At 40.7% G+C, this 15,904-nt stretch overlaps 1 protein-coding gene across 2 annotated transcripts in view; it reads right to left on the reverse strand.

Moving 5' to 3' along the window:
- Nucleotides 1-3,867: 3,867 nt before the first annotated feature.
- The window catches only part of Map3k7 (mitogen-activated protein kinase kinase kinase 7), a 61,447-nt gene continuing 49,410 nt past the window's right edge, over nt 3,868-15,904 (reverse strand). For both annotated transcript variants that reach the window (XM_048420645.3, XM_048420644.3), the window contains 4 exons: nt 13,213-13,318; nt 9,247-9,308; nt 8,043-8,158; nt 3,868-5,109 (listed from right to left, as the gene is read on the reverse strand). In XM_048420645.3, coding sequence (XP_048276602.1) covers nt 4,929-5,109; nt 8,043-8,158; nt 9,247-9,308; nt 13,213-13,318 — 465 coding nt within the window. In that variant the 3' untranslated portion in view covers nt 3,868-4,928. The remainder of the gene's footprint in view (nt 5,110-8,042; nt 8,159-9,246; nt 9,309-13,212; nt 13,319-15,904) is intronic.

Raw genomic sequence — 15,904 nt, forward strand, 5'->3', positions numbered from 1 at the left:
TCAGAAAAGCTTCACTGGAAAGCGGCCTTATGGATTCTGGAAGAGTCAGATGATATCATGAAACTACAGTAACTGATATGAAAGGCAGGTCCCTTGAACAGAAACTCAATCCTGGCAGGGCCACACAGCAGGATGAGAAACAGCAGTGGCTAGGCATGAAGGCACGCCAGGGCCAGAGAAGAAATCATTCAGTATTGTGCACCACTGTCATGAACCACAGATGGCACTGCGTGAGGTATGTCAAATATTCTAGGGTTCTTTCCACAGGCACTTAACAGTTTTGTATATTGTTCAGTGATGTAGTAAATCTTACATAGATGAAGAAAAAAATCTTTTTTTTTGTCTGCATCTATGTATGTGTACCATGTACATGCCTGGTGCCCCTGGAGGTCAGAAAAGGGTGTCAGATCCCCATGGAACTAGAATTATGGAGTTGTGAGCCACCATGTTGATGCTGGGATTTAACCTAGGTCCTCAGTAAAAGCACTAAGTGCTCATAACCACTGAGCCATCTCTTAGTTTTTTTTTTAAGCAAGCAGGAGGCACCTATAATTTAACAAGAAAGAGAAGAAAACATTTATAAAAGTTATACTAGCCAGAACTAGATACTAAAAATGTAACATGGATCTACCAACATGCTTTTTCCCCATGACTGTATACAGTTACAAACACATACTTTTACAGGGAAATTTTGTGAGCAAAGGACTAAAATTCTGTAAAAACATAAAAATAAGATGACTGGGGCTGGAGAGATGGCTCAGAGGTTAAGAGCACTGACTGCTCTTCCAGAGGACCCATGTTCAATTCCCAGAACCCACATGGCCGCTCACAACTGTCTGTAACTCCAGTTCCAGGAGACAAAATACCCATGGCAAAACACAAAAATTAAATAAAAAAAGTAAAAATAAGATGAAATACAATGTTTCTAGCTATGGCACTGCACAGTGAAACAGGACACATCAAACACATCTACGTTTCCTAAAATCCAGGTTCCCCTCAAAAGCCAACACCTAGTTGCAAGTATTATCAGAAATGGCTTAATCAGAAAGTCCTCCAATGGAATTAAGAGACCATTCAGACCGAAGGTGAAAGCTTAAAAATAAAGTCCACAGAGCAGGATTTCATTTAAGTGAGACTGCAGATAGTGCAAATACTTTAGAGTTGGACCATTAGTTGTTGAAAGGTGGAGTCTTGAAGGAGGCAACTGATCGTGAGGGCACTGGGGAGCTTATGTGTGGCAGACATTTCAGGATGCTGACTGCTTGAGTGGTCTCCTAAGTGTATGCATCTGTCAACTCAGTAAACTGTACACTGAAAAAGGATGCAGTTTATTGGATATAGATTATGTATGCCTTAATTAAACATACGATTTCCTACTAGGCAGAAACGAAACCACCACCACCACAGAATGACGAAGTGCAGGCCATGACGCTCACTGTCTGTGCTGGGCAGGTATTCTTTCCATCAGCCCAGTTACCTTTTATTTGTACTTCCATTTTGGGCACCTTGTCTCTCAGGTAAACGAAGAAATTCCAAGTGAGTGAATGTCAACACTGAGGCACCCCCAAATTACGGGGGAACTTTATAGTATAGCAGTCATTCAGAACAGATATTTGGGTTGAGGAAGTGTGGAAATGTTTCCTCTGCTGATTAGTGACCAGTCTCCTAAACACCTAACAGATGGGAGAAGGCAGAAAAGTAGATCCAGGGACAAATGCTCACCTTGAGGGGCCCCAGCCCTCAGCATCTTACAGAGGATACTTCTATCGTAGGGCTAACATGAACATGGAGCTTAGAACTAATAACTGTAATTTACCTTGTCAATAAATACTGAACAAGGAAAATAACTGATATTAAAATCTGTGCACTTATCTATAAGCTGGAGTGTTACTTGATAAAGAGTAAAATGCTTACTGTAGCTTAGAAAAAAAACATTAAGGGAGTTTGTAATGAGAGCACTCTTTTATATGCTGTACTTCAAAAATGAAGGTCCATGAAAAAGTAAAGAGGATTTTCTCTTACTTAATGTTTTGTGTGTTTCACAGTGTATGCGCACCATACGTGTGCAAGAACTTTCAGGGACACAAGGAGTCAGATCCACTGGAACTGGAGTTAGAGAGGGGTGTAAGCCTCTATGTGGGTGCTGGGAACTGAGAACAATAAATGCTTTTAACTGCTTAGCCCTCTCTCCAGTCCAGTGACTCGGCCTCTCCATGATAATGGAACAGCAACGCTGAAGATCCTAAGAAGCTGGTGTTCTTAGTCTGTGTTGGGGAAACACCACTGGAGTCAACCCCACAGCCCAGCTGTTGAGAGAAGCCAGCTGCCATTTCTACATACTAGTCTGAAGTAACAGTCTGAATATTATTAGACACAAAAATAAACTTAAAAAAGTCTTCTTCAGTTACATAATACGCACAAGGGTTTCTGCATCACATCATTTCACGAGAAATCTCTGAAGACAGGAGTACAAGCAGAACTTACGGGTATGTGGAAGACTGCACGTGTGTGCATCCACACATCCACACACTCACACACAAGGAAACAAGTCCAACTGTAATCTCTGGCAGCAGCAGGAGATAGAACTAGGAGCATGACAGAAATTTGAAGGAAAAAGAGTATCGCTATTTTAAAAAATACTTCAACAAAAAACATTGGACCATTTGTAAGTAACTTTGAGCAGATCTTTTCAGTACGTAGGGTGACATTCTTAATTTTTACTCAACCCAGGATAGTTGTACTGCTGAAGAGGATTTCCCTCTACATTACATACACTGTGCTTCCTTTCCTGGAAACAAGAACATGGTGCAGCAGAATCTGTGCAGAACTGTCTGATTCTTGGGCATCATTTTAGCAACCTGTCTGCCTGCTTGCCACCTTCACCCAAAAGTTGTTTGAATAACTTGTAGTAGAAGAACTAGTGACACATGGTTCTTGGTTATTTGACGGTTTTATGAGTAGAAGATTTGAGTAAACTGGTAGGAATTTCAAGTAAGCATGGTGTCGTTTTCATCTTCAGGGACAGCTGGTTAAGGCCGTCCAGGACCACTATGGTAGTAGCAGCCTGAAGGAACTGACCATACCAAACAACTGCTTAGCAGTCCTCTGCCACTGGTACCACAGGTAATTTAGCACTTTCTTCCACTTTCCTGCTTGAATACTTCTATAAAGCGGCTGCGTATGATGATGCAGATGATAACATTTCCTTTTTGTTTTAGGATGATGTCACAAAACACATTTCTGGCTACAAATGAGATTACAACCACGGAACACGTAATCTAATGCAAAGCCAAACCTCAGCAAGAAGATTTTGAGATACTTTTGGTATGTGTTCATCAGAGATCTTGCCCCTGAAGTCTAGGGCCAGATGTACACACAGGCAGGAATATCAGGAAGAAGCTACCGTACCTTCTCTCAGTTTAATTTCACTATTTATGCTGAGCTTAACATTAACTTCACCTGACAGAATTTGGGAATGATGACCTTTATTTAAGTGAAAGAAGACACGCAGCTCACAGGAGCCTTCTAGTAACAGGCACTGAAGAAGGCACATATTACTATCCTTACCTTCATTTGATTACAGAAGGGATTCACTATAAAACTCAGAGAGGAAAAAATAATGGAAAGGAAAAGTTACCTGCTTCAGCATTTTAAAGAACAATTCTGACAACTTCTTGTGCTCATGGGAAACAGAGCAGAAATATGATGGACGTCTGAGGACCCAGCATTCATGTTCTTCCTCCAAACTGCTCTCTTTACAAACACGAACACTTAGAAGCAAGACTGACGGCAGTCTTATTTAAAAGACATTTCTGGACAGTTATCAAAATGTGGTAACATGGATTGAAAAAATAGAGCTCAGGGAACTGTTTTTTCAATGGCATTTTATTATTTATCTTTAAGTTATTTTGAAGGCTGGTAGTAAACTTATTGTTAACAATATAAATATTTTCTTTTTAAGGGTTGAAATTCTCTTAAAAGTGTGGGAAGGCAGCACTCATTCCAGATCGGACTTCAGAGAAATCAGTCCTCCATTTATCTACAGAAAATGGGTTTCTCTTCACTTCATCTTCCTTCCTCAGGTCTCCTGATTGGTCTGCTTATTTGCTATCTAAACAGACACGCCTTTTTAGCTGGGCCAATCACTTACGTTTCCATTATTTTTCAATTTTCTTCAGATATATCATAACACAAGTCATTAATTGTAAGAAGGATCATTTACGGCCATATTCTTTCAATTTCATCTGATACTAATATTAAAAGTCAGAAAAGCTTGCTTCTACACAGAATTGAAAATCCTTAGGGCATAAAAAGAGCACACATTCAGAATCTCATCAACGATGTTCAGCCTAATGACAATCACTAAACCGGCTTTCTTTAAACACAGTTGCCACCACTTACCTTTAGTATCAACAGATGGAACTACATTTAGTACTCATCCAGGTTGTCTTTGAACTCAGCTTAAACGTCCTGTACTTGTGTAATGTACCACCAGTTATTTATAATACCCTGTCTTTACGTTGGTGCATACCATCTTTTGGAAAAAAGTAGCAGACTTTTGAGATGAGCTCTAAGAAGAAAATCCTTGAGGTTCCATCTTTTACTACAGAGAAGAAGGACGACGCTTGCACACAGCAGCAAGTGTGATACCCCACCTGTCAGCTAGCTCACAGCAGGAGCATGCATACACAGCCCAGTTCACTGCATGTGCTCTGAAGCTGAGAACGCTGGCCTTTCCAAGCCGCAACAAAACAGCGGATTGTACATCCACCGTAAGAAGAAGATAAACGACATAAGAAACGCAGCAAATATAGGCATTGGCATTCAGAACATGCCAAAAAGCTAACACTCATGAATTGTCATAATGGTTTGTCTTTTCTTTAAAAAAAAGGTCTCTGCATATTTTAAAATTGAACGGTCCCAGAGAGTCATGAAGTGCCTTGTCGTTTCTGCTGTTGGCTTCTGATGACCTCTAGTTGTTTTTTGCATTGCTGGTAATAAGTAGAAAGGCTTTTGTTTTCATCTAAGAGCTTTTTATGTTCCTGTACCAGCCGAGATGTGTTTTGCTGGTCCTTTTCATCCTGGTCCAATTCTGCAACTAATTCTTGCCTAAAAACAAATTACACAACAGCATTACACATGATGAGAAGACCCACACTTTTAGCTAATGAGAACCTTTGCCACTTATCACTCTGCAGGATAAGTATACTACTCCAATGTGATCCCGGGTCAGAATGGAAATTACCACTGCGCTAACCACATTGGAACCACAGTCCTTCCATTATGTACTGAAGGCAATCAGTGAAGCAGAGAAACCACTGCAATGTTTCAGAAAATATCATTCATATGCAGGATACTGTTTGGTAGGAAGGAGTAAAAAAGGCTCTATCCAGTTCCAGGAAGACAGAACTGTGTCTCAGTCCACGCCCACTTTTATAGGGCAATATACTTCAGCACATCTCTATCCTGAAGTCACAGTCCTAGTCAACTACAGCTCCAGTGGCAGCGAGAGACTCTATGCCACTTAAAGTTCTTTTCTAGTCTACGACAGCAAAAGTGTCTGCAAACATTTTCAGGCGATCCTCCTTCTTACAGGTAGCTGAGCTCCAAGTCCCTCTTTTCCGAGGACATGAAGAATTAGCCCCGAAGCAAGAGACTGAATGAATGAGCTCTTATTAATCAAAGTAGCTTCCTGATATTACCTTTATCATTTAAAGTAAGTATTCAGGCTGGTGAGATGATCACTGGGTAAAAAAGCAAATGTCACCAAACCTGATGCTGAGTTCAGTCTCAAGAACTCACACGGTGGAAGGAGAGAACAGACTCCCACCAGCTGTCCTGTGACCGGTACAGAAACACATGTCATGACATGTGCACACCCACTTCCCACATAATAAACTAATAAAGATTTAAAGCAAGCGCTTTGATCAAGGGTCAGAGTTTTCACACTCACCTATACTCAACATTTATTTTTGTTTACTTAATTAATTTATTTTTATTTTATGTACATTGGTGTTTTGTCATGGGGTCAGGTCCCCTGGAAATGGAATTACAACAGTTGTGATTCTTCATGTGGGTGCTGGAACTGAACCCAGGTTCTCTGGAAGAGCAGTCAGTGCTCTTAACCACTGAGCCACCAGCTCCCCAACATTTGTATTTTGTTAATGAAGAATTCTTTTTTCACATATGACAAGGCAAGTTATACAGAAATAAATGCAGGCCTCATCCAAAACACAAAATGCCAGAAGTTCCACAGCTAGGTCTACAGCTTCCAAACCATATTATTCTATTTTTTATTTATGGTATCTTTAATATACTAACCTACTTACATTTAAATTATTATACTATTTTCCTTTTTGTAAAACTTATTCTTTTACAATTACATTTACATTATCGTGTGTGTATATGCACACACATGTGTGCACGCACATGCATGCCATGGTGTGTGTGTAGGTTAGAAGACAAATTGGGGGAGATGGTTCTCTCCTTTCATCAAGTGGGTTCTGGAGATGGAATTCAAGTTGTCAGGCTTGGCTGTAAGTGCCTCTGCCCACTGAGCCACCTCACTGGCCCTATTATCCCTTTCTGAAGCAAGTACAGATCGTAGCTCACAAATTACTCTAGAAAATAAGAATTTTTACTTCAATGCAAATTGCTGTGAGAATTCTATTTCCATATACACATTTACTTGTCACTTTCTTTTTCTACAACATTTTAGTCATTCTTCACAAGTCTAAAATTTCACAAGGTTCATGCTTGAGAAAAGTAACTACCAATCTCCTAACCAAACCAAACCACCTGTGTGGAAATAAGACAGGAGTCTTTAAAAACAGAAGGGAGGCAGTTTCTACTGCTCTAGAAAAACATAGGTGGCTATAAAATTACCCCTAAAATACTCACAATAGAAAACAGAGTCTACTGTCACAGTAACCTTGCACTATTACAAATACACCTGTACCATGAATAATAAAAACCCAGAGACAGATATTAGGGTTCAACCTGAACATCAGAGAAGCAAAGCAGCCAAGTCACTAGAGAGCTCTTACCTCTATGAAATTTCCAGACTGAAAAGAGAGCGAGTTCCTGTCTCATCCAGCCTATATTCCTCTCTAGTGCTGGGAAGGTGTGTACCACCACCACCTGGCCTCTATGGCTAACTAGTGTGGCTGCTGGGATTAAAGCTGTGTGCCACCACTGCCTGGCCTGTATGACTGATCAGTGTGGCTAGTTTTGCACTCAGATCTTCAGGCAAGTTTTATTTATTAAAACACAAATAAAATATTACTATATACACCTGACAACACTGTGCAGACAAAATGCCTCAGAGACCAAATCTGACCAAATGCTAGGAAAACACATTACTTTACCTTTGGGCAAGAACCAATAAGCTTTAGTAGTGATAACTCTAAATAGCCTTCTGCTTTGACTCTGATAACATAAACTTGGGTAAGCAATCAGTTTATCTTCCTTAGCACTAAATGATGCTATCAAAACAGTGAGCTTTCCGCATGAAACCAGCTAAAGGGTGCTTATAGTTTAACATTGGAAATACCTTTTTAAAGAATGGTATTTATTCATTAACTTTATATTTTGAAAAAGGTTTCACTGTGTACCACAGGATGGCCTTGAATTCACAGATTTGCTTGCATCCACTTCCTGAGTGCTGAACTGAAAGGCCCGTGTCACCATCCCAGCCTAGAGGCTTATTTTTAATTATCCAAACGTGTATGTGTCTGTGGGTGTGTGCACGATGAATGCAGTGCCCTAGGAAGCTGGAAGAGGGCGCTGGGCACCCGGGAGCAGCAGTGACGCTGGTGCTGTGGTCACTGCGGTGTGGAAGTGAGCTCGTTCCTCTGCAAGAGCATGTGTATGCTTTTGTAGCTATCTCTCTAGTTCTGGAAATGGATTTAATGACTAATTTCAGGATTCTTAAGACAAAAATTTCTTATAAGTCTTTTAAAATAATGTTGGTATCTCAATATAGTTTAAATTCAAAATACTAATATGTTTTTAACTTTAATTTGTTTTAAAAAAGGACTTACTTTCTCTGTAGTAACAATGCGATTTCAGTCTGAACTTTCATGTACTCCTGTGCCATTTTACAGTGCTGCTCAAACACTGCCATGGATTCTTTGGAATTTGGGCATGGTGCTAGAGGCTGGAAAGAAAGAAGAAATGTTAAAACATAAAGCTGAATGTCTCCCAAAGATGATGGCTATGACAGAGACTGACATATTTTTATAGTACTAAAGCAATGGAAGCAAAAGTCAGTGTGCTGAGGAGCTCACCAGGTTTCAAAGGACAGTGCTAAACCCTCGGCCACAGAGGTAAGCTGGGTTAGACTCAGTAAACAAAATGAAATGAAACATGAGAAAGGGACTTGTAGGGTAATGTGACAGAGTGAAGAGATAGGAGTGTAACTAAAGGTGAGTGAACCAGGGTCACCAGAATGCACCTCATGCATTCATGAACTGCCCAACAACAATTTACTGAAGGTTGTTTTTTAAGTGTTAAGCTGTGTCCTGGTGAAATTGGTACTCCATTGTTAGCCAACTTAGAAAGCCTGTGACGAGACCAGGTGAAGCTCTGGACAGCATTTCCTGCTACAGAACTGGAACATACTAAGACCCTTCTTGGAAAGGGTCAGGGCTGTGCTGCCCAGGCAGACCTGCAATTTTCAGTTCTATCTGCCCTCCATGTAGCTGGAACTAAAGATACACGCTGGGCTCCCAAGATGCTTATAATTCTCACTCACAATGAAGCACTTACACTTTTGGTCATTAGGAACCTAAGGATGCATCATAAAATGTTTGAAATGGAAATGAGCTCATGAGTTTTATATCTTAATACACTAAAAAAACGAAGAGTGAAAATGTTATAGTTGGCAGTTTTACAACAGAGACATGGAGCTATTTTAAGATGATTGTCAAGATGAGAACATAAAATATGTCAATCCTAAACCTAAGGAACGTTAAAAAAAAGGAAAACTAAAAGAAAATAAGAAAGATTTTTGAGACAGACTCTCCTGTGGTTCAGGCTGACCCCAAACTCATTTTACAGCTGAAGTAGACCTTGAACCCCTGACCCTCTTGCTCCTGCATCTCACGTGCTGGCGCCATGCCTGGCAAAACCATTGATTTTACTTTGATTTTGAAGTTGGCTCTTCAAAGCATAAAGAAATGGACAGGAAAACACTGTGAATACTACGCACTCCCCTAGGAGGACAAGCCAAGCGTGCTCCTTTACCTGTAGCTGGTGATCCAGTGTAAGATACGCCATTGGGATGGAGTTATCTGAGCCATTGGTATCTGGAAGCCAAGCATGCATTTTATTAACTCATGAATGTAACTATATATATATAACTCATTTGTTATAACAATAAACAAGTAAGAAACGGGTATGAGATGTTATTCTCTCCAAATATTATTAAATAAAAGTTACTGAAATTGGTAATGAACAGGGTCTGGTTCTGAACACTAAAGGAAAAAGGGGAGGAATATGGTCACAGATACTAAAATACAAGCATATTCTACACTTTAAGTTGGATCTAAACTGAATAGGATACTATATAGTAAAGATGACAGGCCCTTGTTTAATTAAAAAACAAATAAACAAACAAACAAAAAAACCCCATAGCCTTTATACTTTAAAGTTTAAACCCAGTCCTAACTGATCCTATGGAATTCAAGCCCACACTGAGGCTGGATCAGCTGCCAGCACCAGTGTACACAAGAAGGGAAAGTGCAAGTGTTCTGGACTCTCCAGATGTTCTCTCCAGCTGACACAGAAGCTGCTGTGAACACCCCAGCCTGCCCCTGATGAGACACTAGCAGGAGAATATATGACATGAACAGACATGTAAGAAAGGCTTTAGAACTCTGGTTCAACACCATGTTCCAGTTATATCGGTGACTTTAAATCATTAGTCAATCTTATCGAAGTACTCAAATATAGGTCGTGTTTGTTTCAAAGGAGGTAAAACTGCCCTCCCACTTCAAAGACTGGCATGGATTAAAGACAGGTCACGTATGATGGCAGTGGAGACACTGCATGGGATCCAAGGAAAAGCTGAGGAAATGAGATGACCCACTCAGACACTGCTTTCCACAAAATTTGAATGGGATGACTAGGAAGAAGAATGAATCATCTTGAGAAAACCATCTTAATTGAGAAAAATTTCCTCAATTAAACACCTTCCTCCCATGGCTGGCTCCCTCATCATGGAACCTCTACACCACACTGCACCAGCAGGCAGTCTCTGACAGGCACTTCAAAAATCAAGCAGAATTCACAGGTATTTCAAAAGCACTGGGCTGGTTCAAACAATTCAAGCCTTTCCATGAAGAAAAAATTAAGGTCCTTTATTGGATTTCATCTTTGTTCTCTAAAACCAAGAAGTGGCATTTCACTTTCTTATTTGTACCTAAGTTGGAACACCAGTTTCTAGTTTCTGATACTAACAACGGGTCACAAGACAGCATGGTTACTACTCAATGAAAGCATATTTATACTCAGTAATCAAACATGACCTCTTCTTATGAAATATTAAAACGTACACTGTTTTGTTTAAGTACACAGCAGACGCTAGCACTGCCCTTCTCTGCAGGCACACGCTCTCAATGGGGGCTTGACTGTGATGACCCCCCACAGGCTTATAGATCTGAGAAGCTGCTGCCCAGCTGGAACTGTTTGGGAAGAATTAGGAGATGTGGCTTTGTTGGAGGAAGTGTGTCAGAGGGTGGACTATGAGGTTTCAAAAGACTTGTGTTAGACGTGCGCCATATCTAGTGTTTCTCTCGGCCCTCTATTTGTTGGTCTTGATGTGTGTTCTCAGCTGCTACTCCAGCACCACGGCTGCCTGCCTGCCGTCATGCTGTCTGCCATGCTAGTCATGGACTCTGAAGCTCTGAAACTCTAAGTAGCTTATAGGACATTTTGGTCAAGGCGTCTTACATCACAGCAGTAGGAAAGTAACTAAGATATACTTTTTGTGGATGCTTTCCTTAGTCTTTCTGGTATGTGACTGAAGAGGACATTACCAGGGTTGGAGTTGTAACCTGAGGCCCTGGTGGTATCTGGGGGCCATGCTATCCAGAACTTAGTGGCCAATGCTTCCACCCAGAGCTAGGATAGGATATCAACTGGGCCTAAGCTGCTGTCGAGCACCATGTCTGAGGGCCATGGCTCCGTGGGCCAGCAGCTGCTGGAGTCTGTTGAGGTGTATGGCCTGTGTCACCTCAGGGGCGCATAGGAACCATGCGACCCTTTGTTGGCCCAGGGAAAACTGGCCTCAACTCTCGCTGGACACTGCAGCAAGAGACCTAAAGAGTGTAAGGAAATCTTTCTTTGATGGTTGCATGTATGATAGATAAAAGATTAATATTTAGAGTATACAAAAGAAAAAAACCTCTCAAGAAATCAAGCAACCAACCAATCAAGTCAGTACATAAGCTAATAAGTAGAGAGTTCTCAAAAGATGTAACACGAATGGCTAATAAATACATGAGAAAATGACCTGGTCAAAGCCCAGGAATGATTAAATCATAGGTCCAAGAGGGAGGGGACCCTAACATTATCTTGCTAAATTAACATGTTGTCAACCAGCCTTCCAAATATTTATCTTTACACCTATAGATTAATGTTGCTCTCAACCCTGGCCAGAGACGCATTACTGGTTCAAGTACTAGAATCAGTAACCGTGAGTGCTTAGTCCTCAGTGGGACAGCTATATCAGCTGGCCCCTAGGCTCAGGGAACAGCCCAGAAGAGGAGGAAAGAATCTAAGAACCAGAGGACTTGAAGTAGTGCTGCGAAATTCTGTATGGTGGGCAGGACATGGGCATTACAGTCATGAACCCAAAGCAGCTGTGGCTACCTACACAAGCTCAAGCCAGCCAACAAACCAGTAGGGATGGGGAGAAGGCTCATGGCACCCCACCCTTAGCTAAGCAACTGTTGGCTGCTGGGGGAAGGGGAGTCACAAGCATTTTTCATGAAGGTGTGGTTGTTGGTAGGTTGTCCATGCTTGGCGGATAACCCAAACCCATAGGTATTCGGAAAGCATTAATTGGATTCTTTGGGTCATCAAAAAGAAGACATGAAGGTGGAGGGGAACATGTTGGGAAGTAGGATGATGCTAAGGGTGGGTATATTCAAGATACATTGTGTACATGAATGGAACTGTCAAAGAATAAAAGATATTACCATGGGGGGGGCACTGAAAAAAGTTCAATCTCACTAGCCACTGGGGGTAAAAAACAAATTAGACTTAAGTGCAATCTCATCTGGCAGAACGGTATCCTTATATACACTGCTGGATGAAATATAAACTTGTCCAGCTGTCATAAAATCAACACAGAGCTTCCTCAAAGCACTAAAAGCAGATAAAGCAGATCTACTACACGACACAGATATACATACACTCCTGGGTATTTACCCAAAGGACTTCAGTTCAACACATTCTGGCAATATACTGCACGTAGGAGAAAGAAAATGTGGTATGTATACACAACAGAGTTTTCAATATGTCCTTTGTAGGAAAAGGAGGGCAACTGGAAACAAGTTAAACTAGTCTTAGAAAAGCATTTCCATGTCATATGCAGACACAAAGAAGTTGACGCGAAACTGTCCCGGGGAACAAAGACAACTAGCAGGAAGGAGGATGGGTGAAAAAGACAGGTTATGGGGTACAGAAGTATGTTCAGTAAATATTATATACTTATGTGAAAATGTTCTCGGACAACACAGATTAATTACAAGGAATTATACACAATGGAAATTAAACACAAAAATTGAGATGGAGTTTGGGAGGAGCTGAGTAGGGGGTGGATAATACATTGTATTCCTATATAAAATACCAAATAATATATACTAAAAAGTAGAAACGAAGATGAAGATGGTTATTTTTTTACCATTCTCGAGATTTTAATTACTGAAAAGATCCAGTAGGAAGGTCATGACAATCATAAAGTACAAGAACACATGATGTTTCCAAACTGAAAAAAATCAATTTTCAACATATATGTTTAGCATTTGGGAGAAAAATATACACAGGGTAAGGCAGTTAGCCTCTGCACAATATTATTGCAAAGGGCATTTTAAATGTTGCTACCAAATAGTTTTTATAAACATGAAAATCTAAATAACTACATCATGGCTTGTTTTAGTAAAGAACAGTCTCTAAGTCCACTCAATGAGAAGCTAAACTGGTCACCTGTGGAGTCATCGGGGGTCCATGGATGACTGCGAGCTGGCTTCTCTGAGGTTGGTCCTGAGGTAGTGATCATTCTGACACTAGGGCTGGATGACCTACTGCTCACCTGCACGACGGAATGGAGAGAGAGGAAAGTGTCATTTTTTTTAAAGAATTGACAAGACACATTTTCATTTCTAGTAAAATGCAAAAGATTTTCATTTTTTACTAGTAGAGGCCCTGAGATTCTTGAAAACAGAATTCTAAGTATATAATTAATACATTTCAAATTCTCAAATCAGTGTATGTTGAATTTGTACAAGACATCTCTTCAAAACTTATAAGCTTAGATGAGATGAAGCCTGCAGAGCAAAAGGGAAGTGGGGAGTGCAGGCTGCCACTGTGAGGACTGCAACCTAGAGCCCCTGATTGTCTGCTGTGTTGAGAGGAACTAGTGAGGAGGCCTTGTAGGATGAGAGGGCCTGGAGAAAGCCCTGCTTGAAGCTGAGGCCCAGGGAATGCTTTGTTCTCTGGGAAAGAGAAAACTGCAAAAAATTAAAAATCTCCTGATAAAAGCAGGCAGCAAGTCTAGCATAATGGATACCTTGATCAGCACTTGATCAGAACTAGAAGGCAGAGGCAGGAGGATCATGAAAAATCCCTTCTTTGGTGACTCTACACGAAGGGAAGAGGAGTGCCCACTGCCCATCCAGAAACCGTGTCCAGAATCAATGGAGGACGGACCCAAGCCCAAGTACACAGCAGCTATGAGAATGAGACAAACCCACACACCAAGTTCAACATTGTCATATATAGTCAAACTCCAGAGAACACACAGATGGAAAACAGAAGCGGCCTCCAGAGGCAGAGGGCAGCCATTTCCTCACTAACAGCTTCCCTAACTCCACAGACCTGAAATTAGAAATGCTTTGAAACCTGTAACTGAGTGCTCACAAGATGCCACAAGTAGAAACACTGTACCTAACCAATAGCTCACGTGACAGGCTACACTGAAACCATTATATAAAAAGACCTGCAGGCTATGTATGCGTATTATACAGGGAAGACAAAGGGATGACAAATTCAGACCTGGGCCTCATTACCAAGATGTCCCATCAGATACATCCAAGTACTTCAAAATCTAAAAGGAAAACTCCCAATTGGAAACATAACTGGTTTCAAGCATTTCAGAAGAAATACTTAAAACACATTCACAAAATATGAGCTACAGCCACAAAGGAAGCCACAGAAGTGGCTTTCTAGCTATAGAGTGCTGGCGGAAAACTACTAACAGCTCAGAATAAATGAAGAATGTGATCAGAACAGCACCTGCAGATGATAAAAACTGAATTTACCATCCAGACTCTCATGATAGGAATTTCTAAGTAGGAACTCTACTTAAGAAGTTTTTCCTTTATAAAAGGGCCATGATGCAATTAATTTGAAGGAAATTCTGACAGAAATGGGTAATTAAAAACTGTAAGTAAAGGAAAAAGTAATTACTGAAGTACCAAACAGCATAGCAAAATAATCTACAAAATAATAAAACCCGGATAAGCAAGAACCTTGCTGTTAAAATGCCCGTGCTGTTCAGAAAGAGCAGATGTATTCAGCAGGCTGGGCATACATGTTAAGATCTCGAAGGTACTCAGTACAACTAGGAAGATCTGTCTTCACCCAAACAGACAGATGTGAGAAGAAACAAGGAATGTACCCATTCAAGTCCAAAGACGGTAAGAAGACAAGGCAGGAGTCTCAAGTAAGATGGAGCAAACTTACCAGTAAAAGTAACAAATACAAACTACAATAGTAAAGCTCAGAATGACAACAAAAGAAATCCTACACACAGGGCTGGAAAGACTGCGGTTAAATGCGCGTCGTCCAGAGGACCACTTTCAGAGTTCGGATCAGAGGCTGACAGATGTCACAACTTCACCCCAGGAGATCTGATGTCCTACTGCGGTCACACACACACTGACACATGCGTAAGTGAGAAAAAAAAATAAAGTCCCCATCAAACTGTCAGGATGAATTAAATGTGATTCTTAAGAGACAAATCTAATTTCCTAGAAGGATGACTCAGTGGTTAAGAGCACTTACTGCTCTTCTGAGTACCAAGGTTAGGTTCCCAGTACCTACACTAGTGGGCTCACTCGTGCTATAGGTCCAGCTCCAGGACACCCCACACCTCTTGCCTCTTCACCTGTATTCTCGGTACATTCATACTTCCCATTAAGAAATAATGAAAAAAAAATGTGAAAAATCAGAAAAATACTAAGTTAAATAGAAAAGACAAACCAGGTAAGAAGCACTCAAAATAAAGTATCTATATTAATATCAGAGAATATATTTTCGGCCTAAACAAATTAAGAAGAAGCAATAATGTAAGGTGTTCTAAGGCAAAGAAAATCTTGGGGACCTAATAATGGAAAATTATCCTGAAATCCTTATCCTTATCCTGAAATCTAGCCACAGCCTCTCACCAGCAGAGAAGCAAACATTAAAACACAATTAGCAATGTAAAGCCCTTCTCTCTACCCTGCTGCAAATCTGCAATTTTCTAGGAATTTCACCTGAAACCCCAGTAAAAAGACAAGTATCAATCTACACAACACGGGCTTGGGGTTCATGTTATAAGATTCTTATTTCTTAGCCTGGTCTAGAGTGAGTTCTGGGACAGGCTCCAGAACTGCAGAGGAACCCTGTCTCAAAA

This window comes from Myodes glareolus, chromosome 16 (genome assembly GCF_982192425.1).
Source record: "Myodes glareolus chromosome 16, mMyoGla1.1, whole genome shotgun sequence".
Lineage (NCBI taxonomy): Eukaryota > Metazoa > Chordata > Mammalia > Rodentia > Cricetidae > Myodes > Myodes glareolus.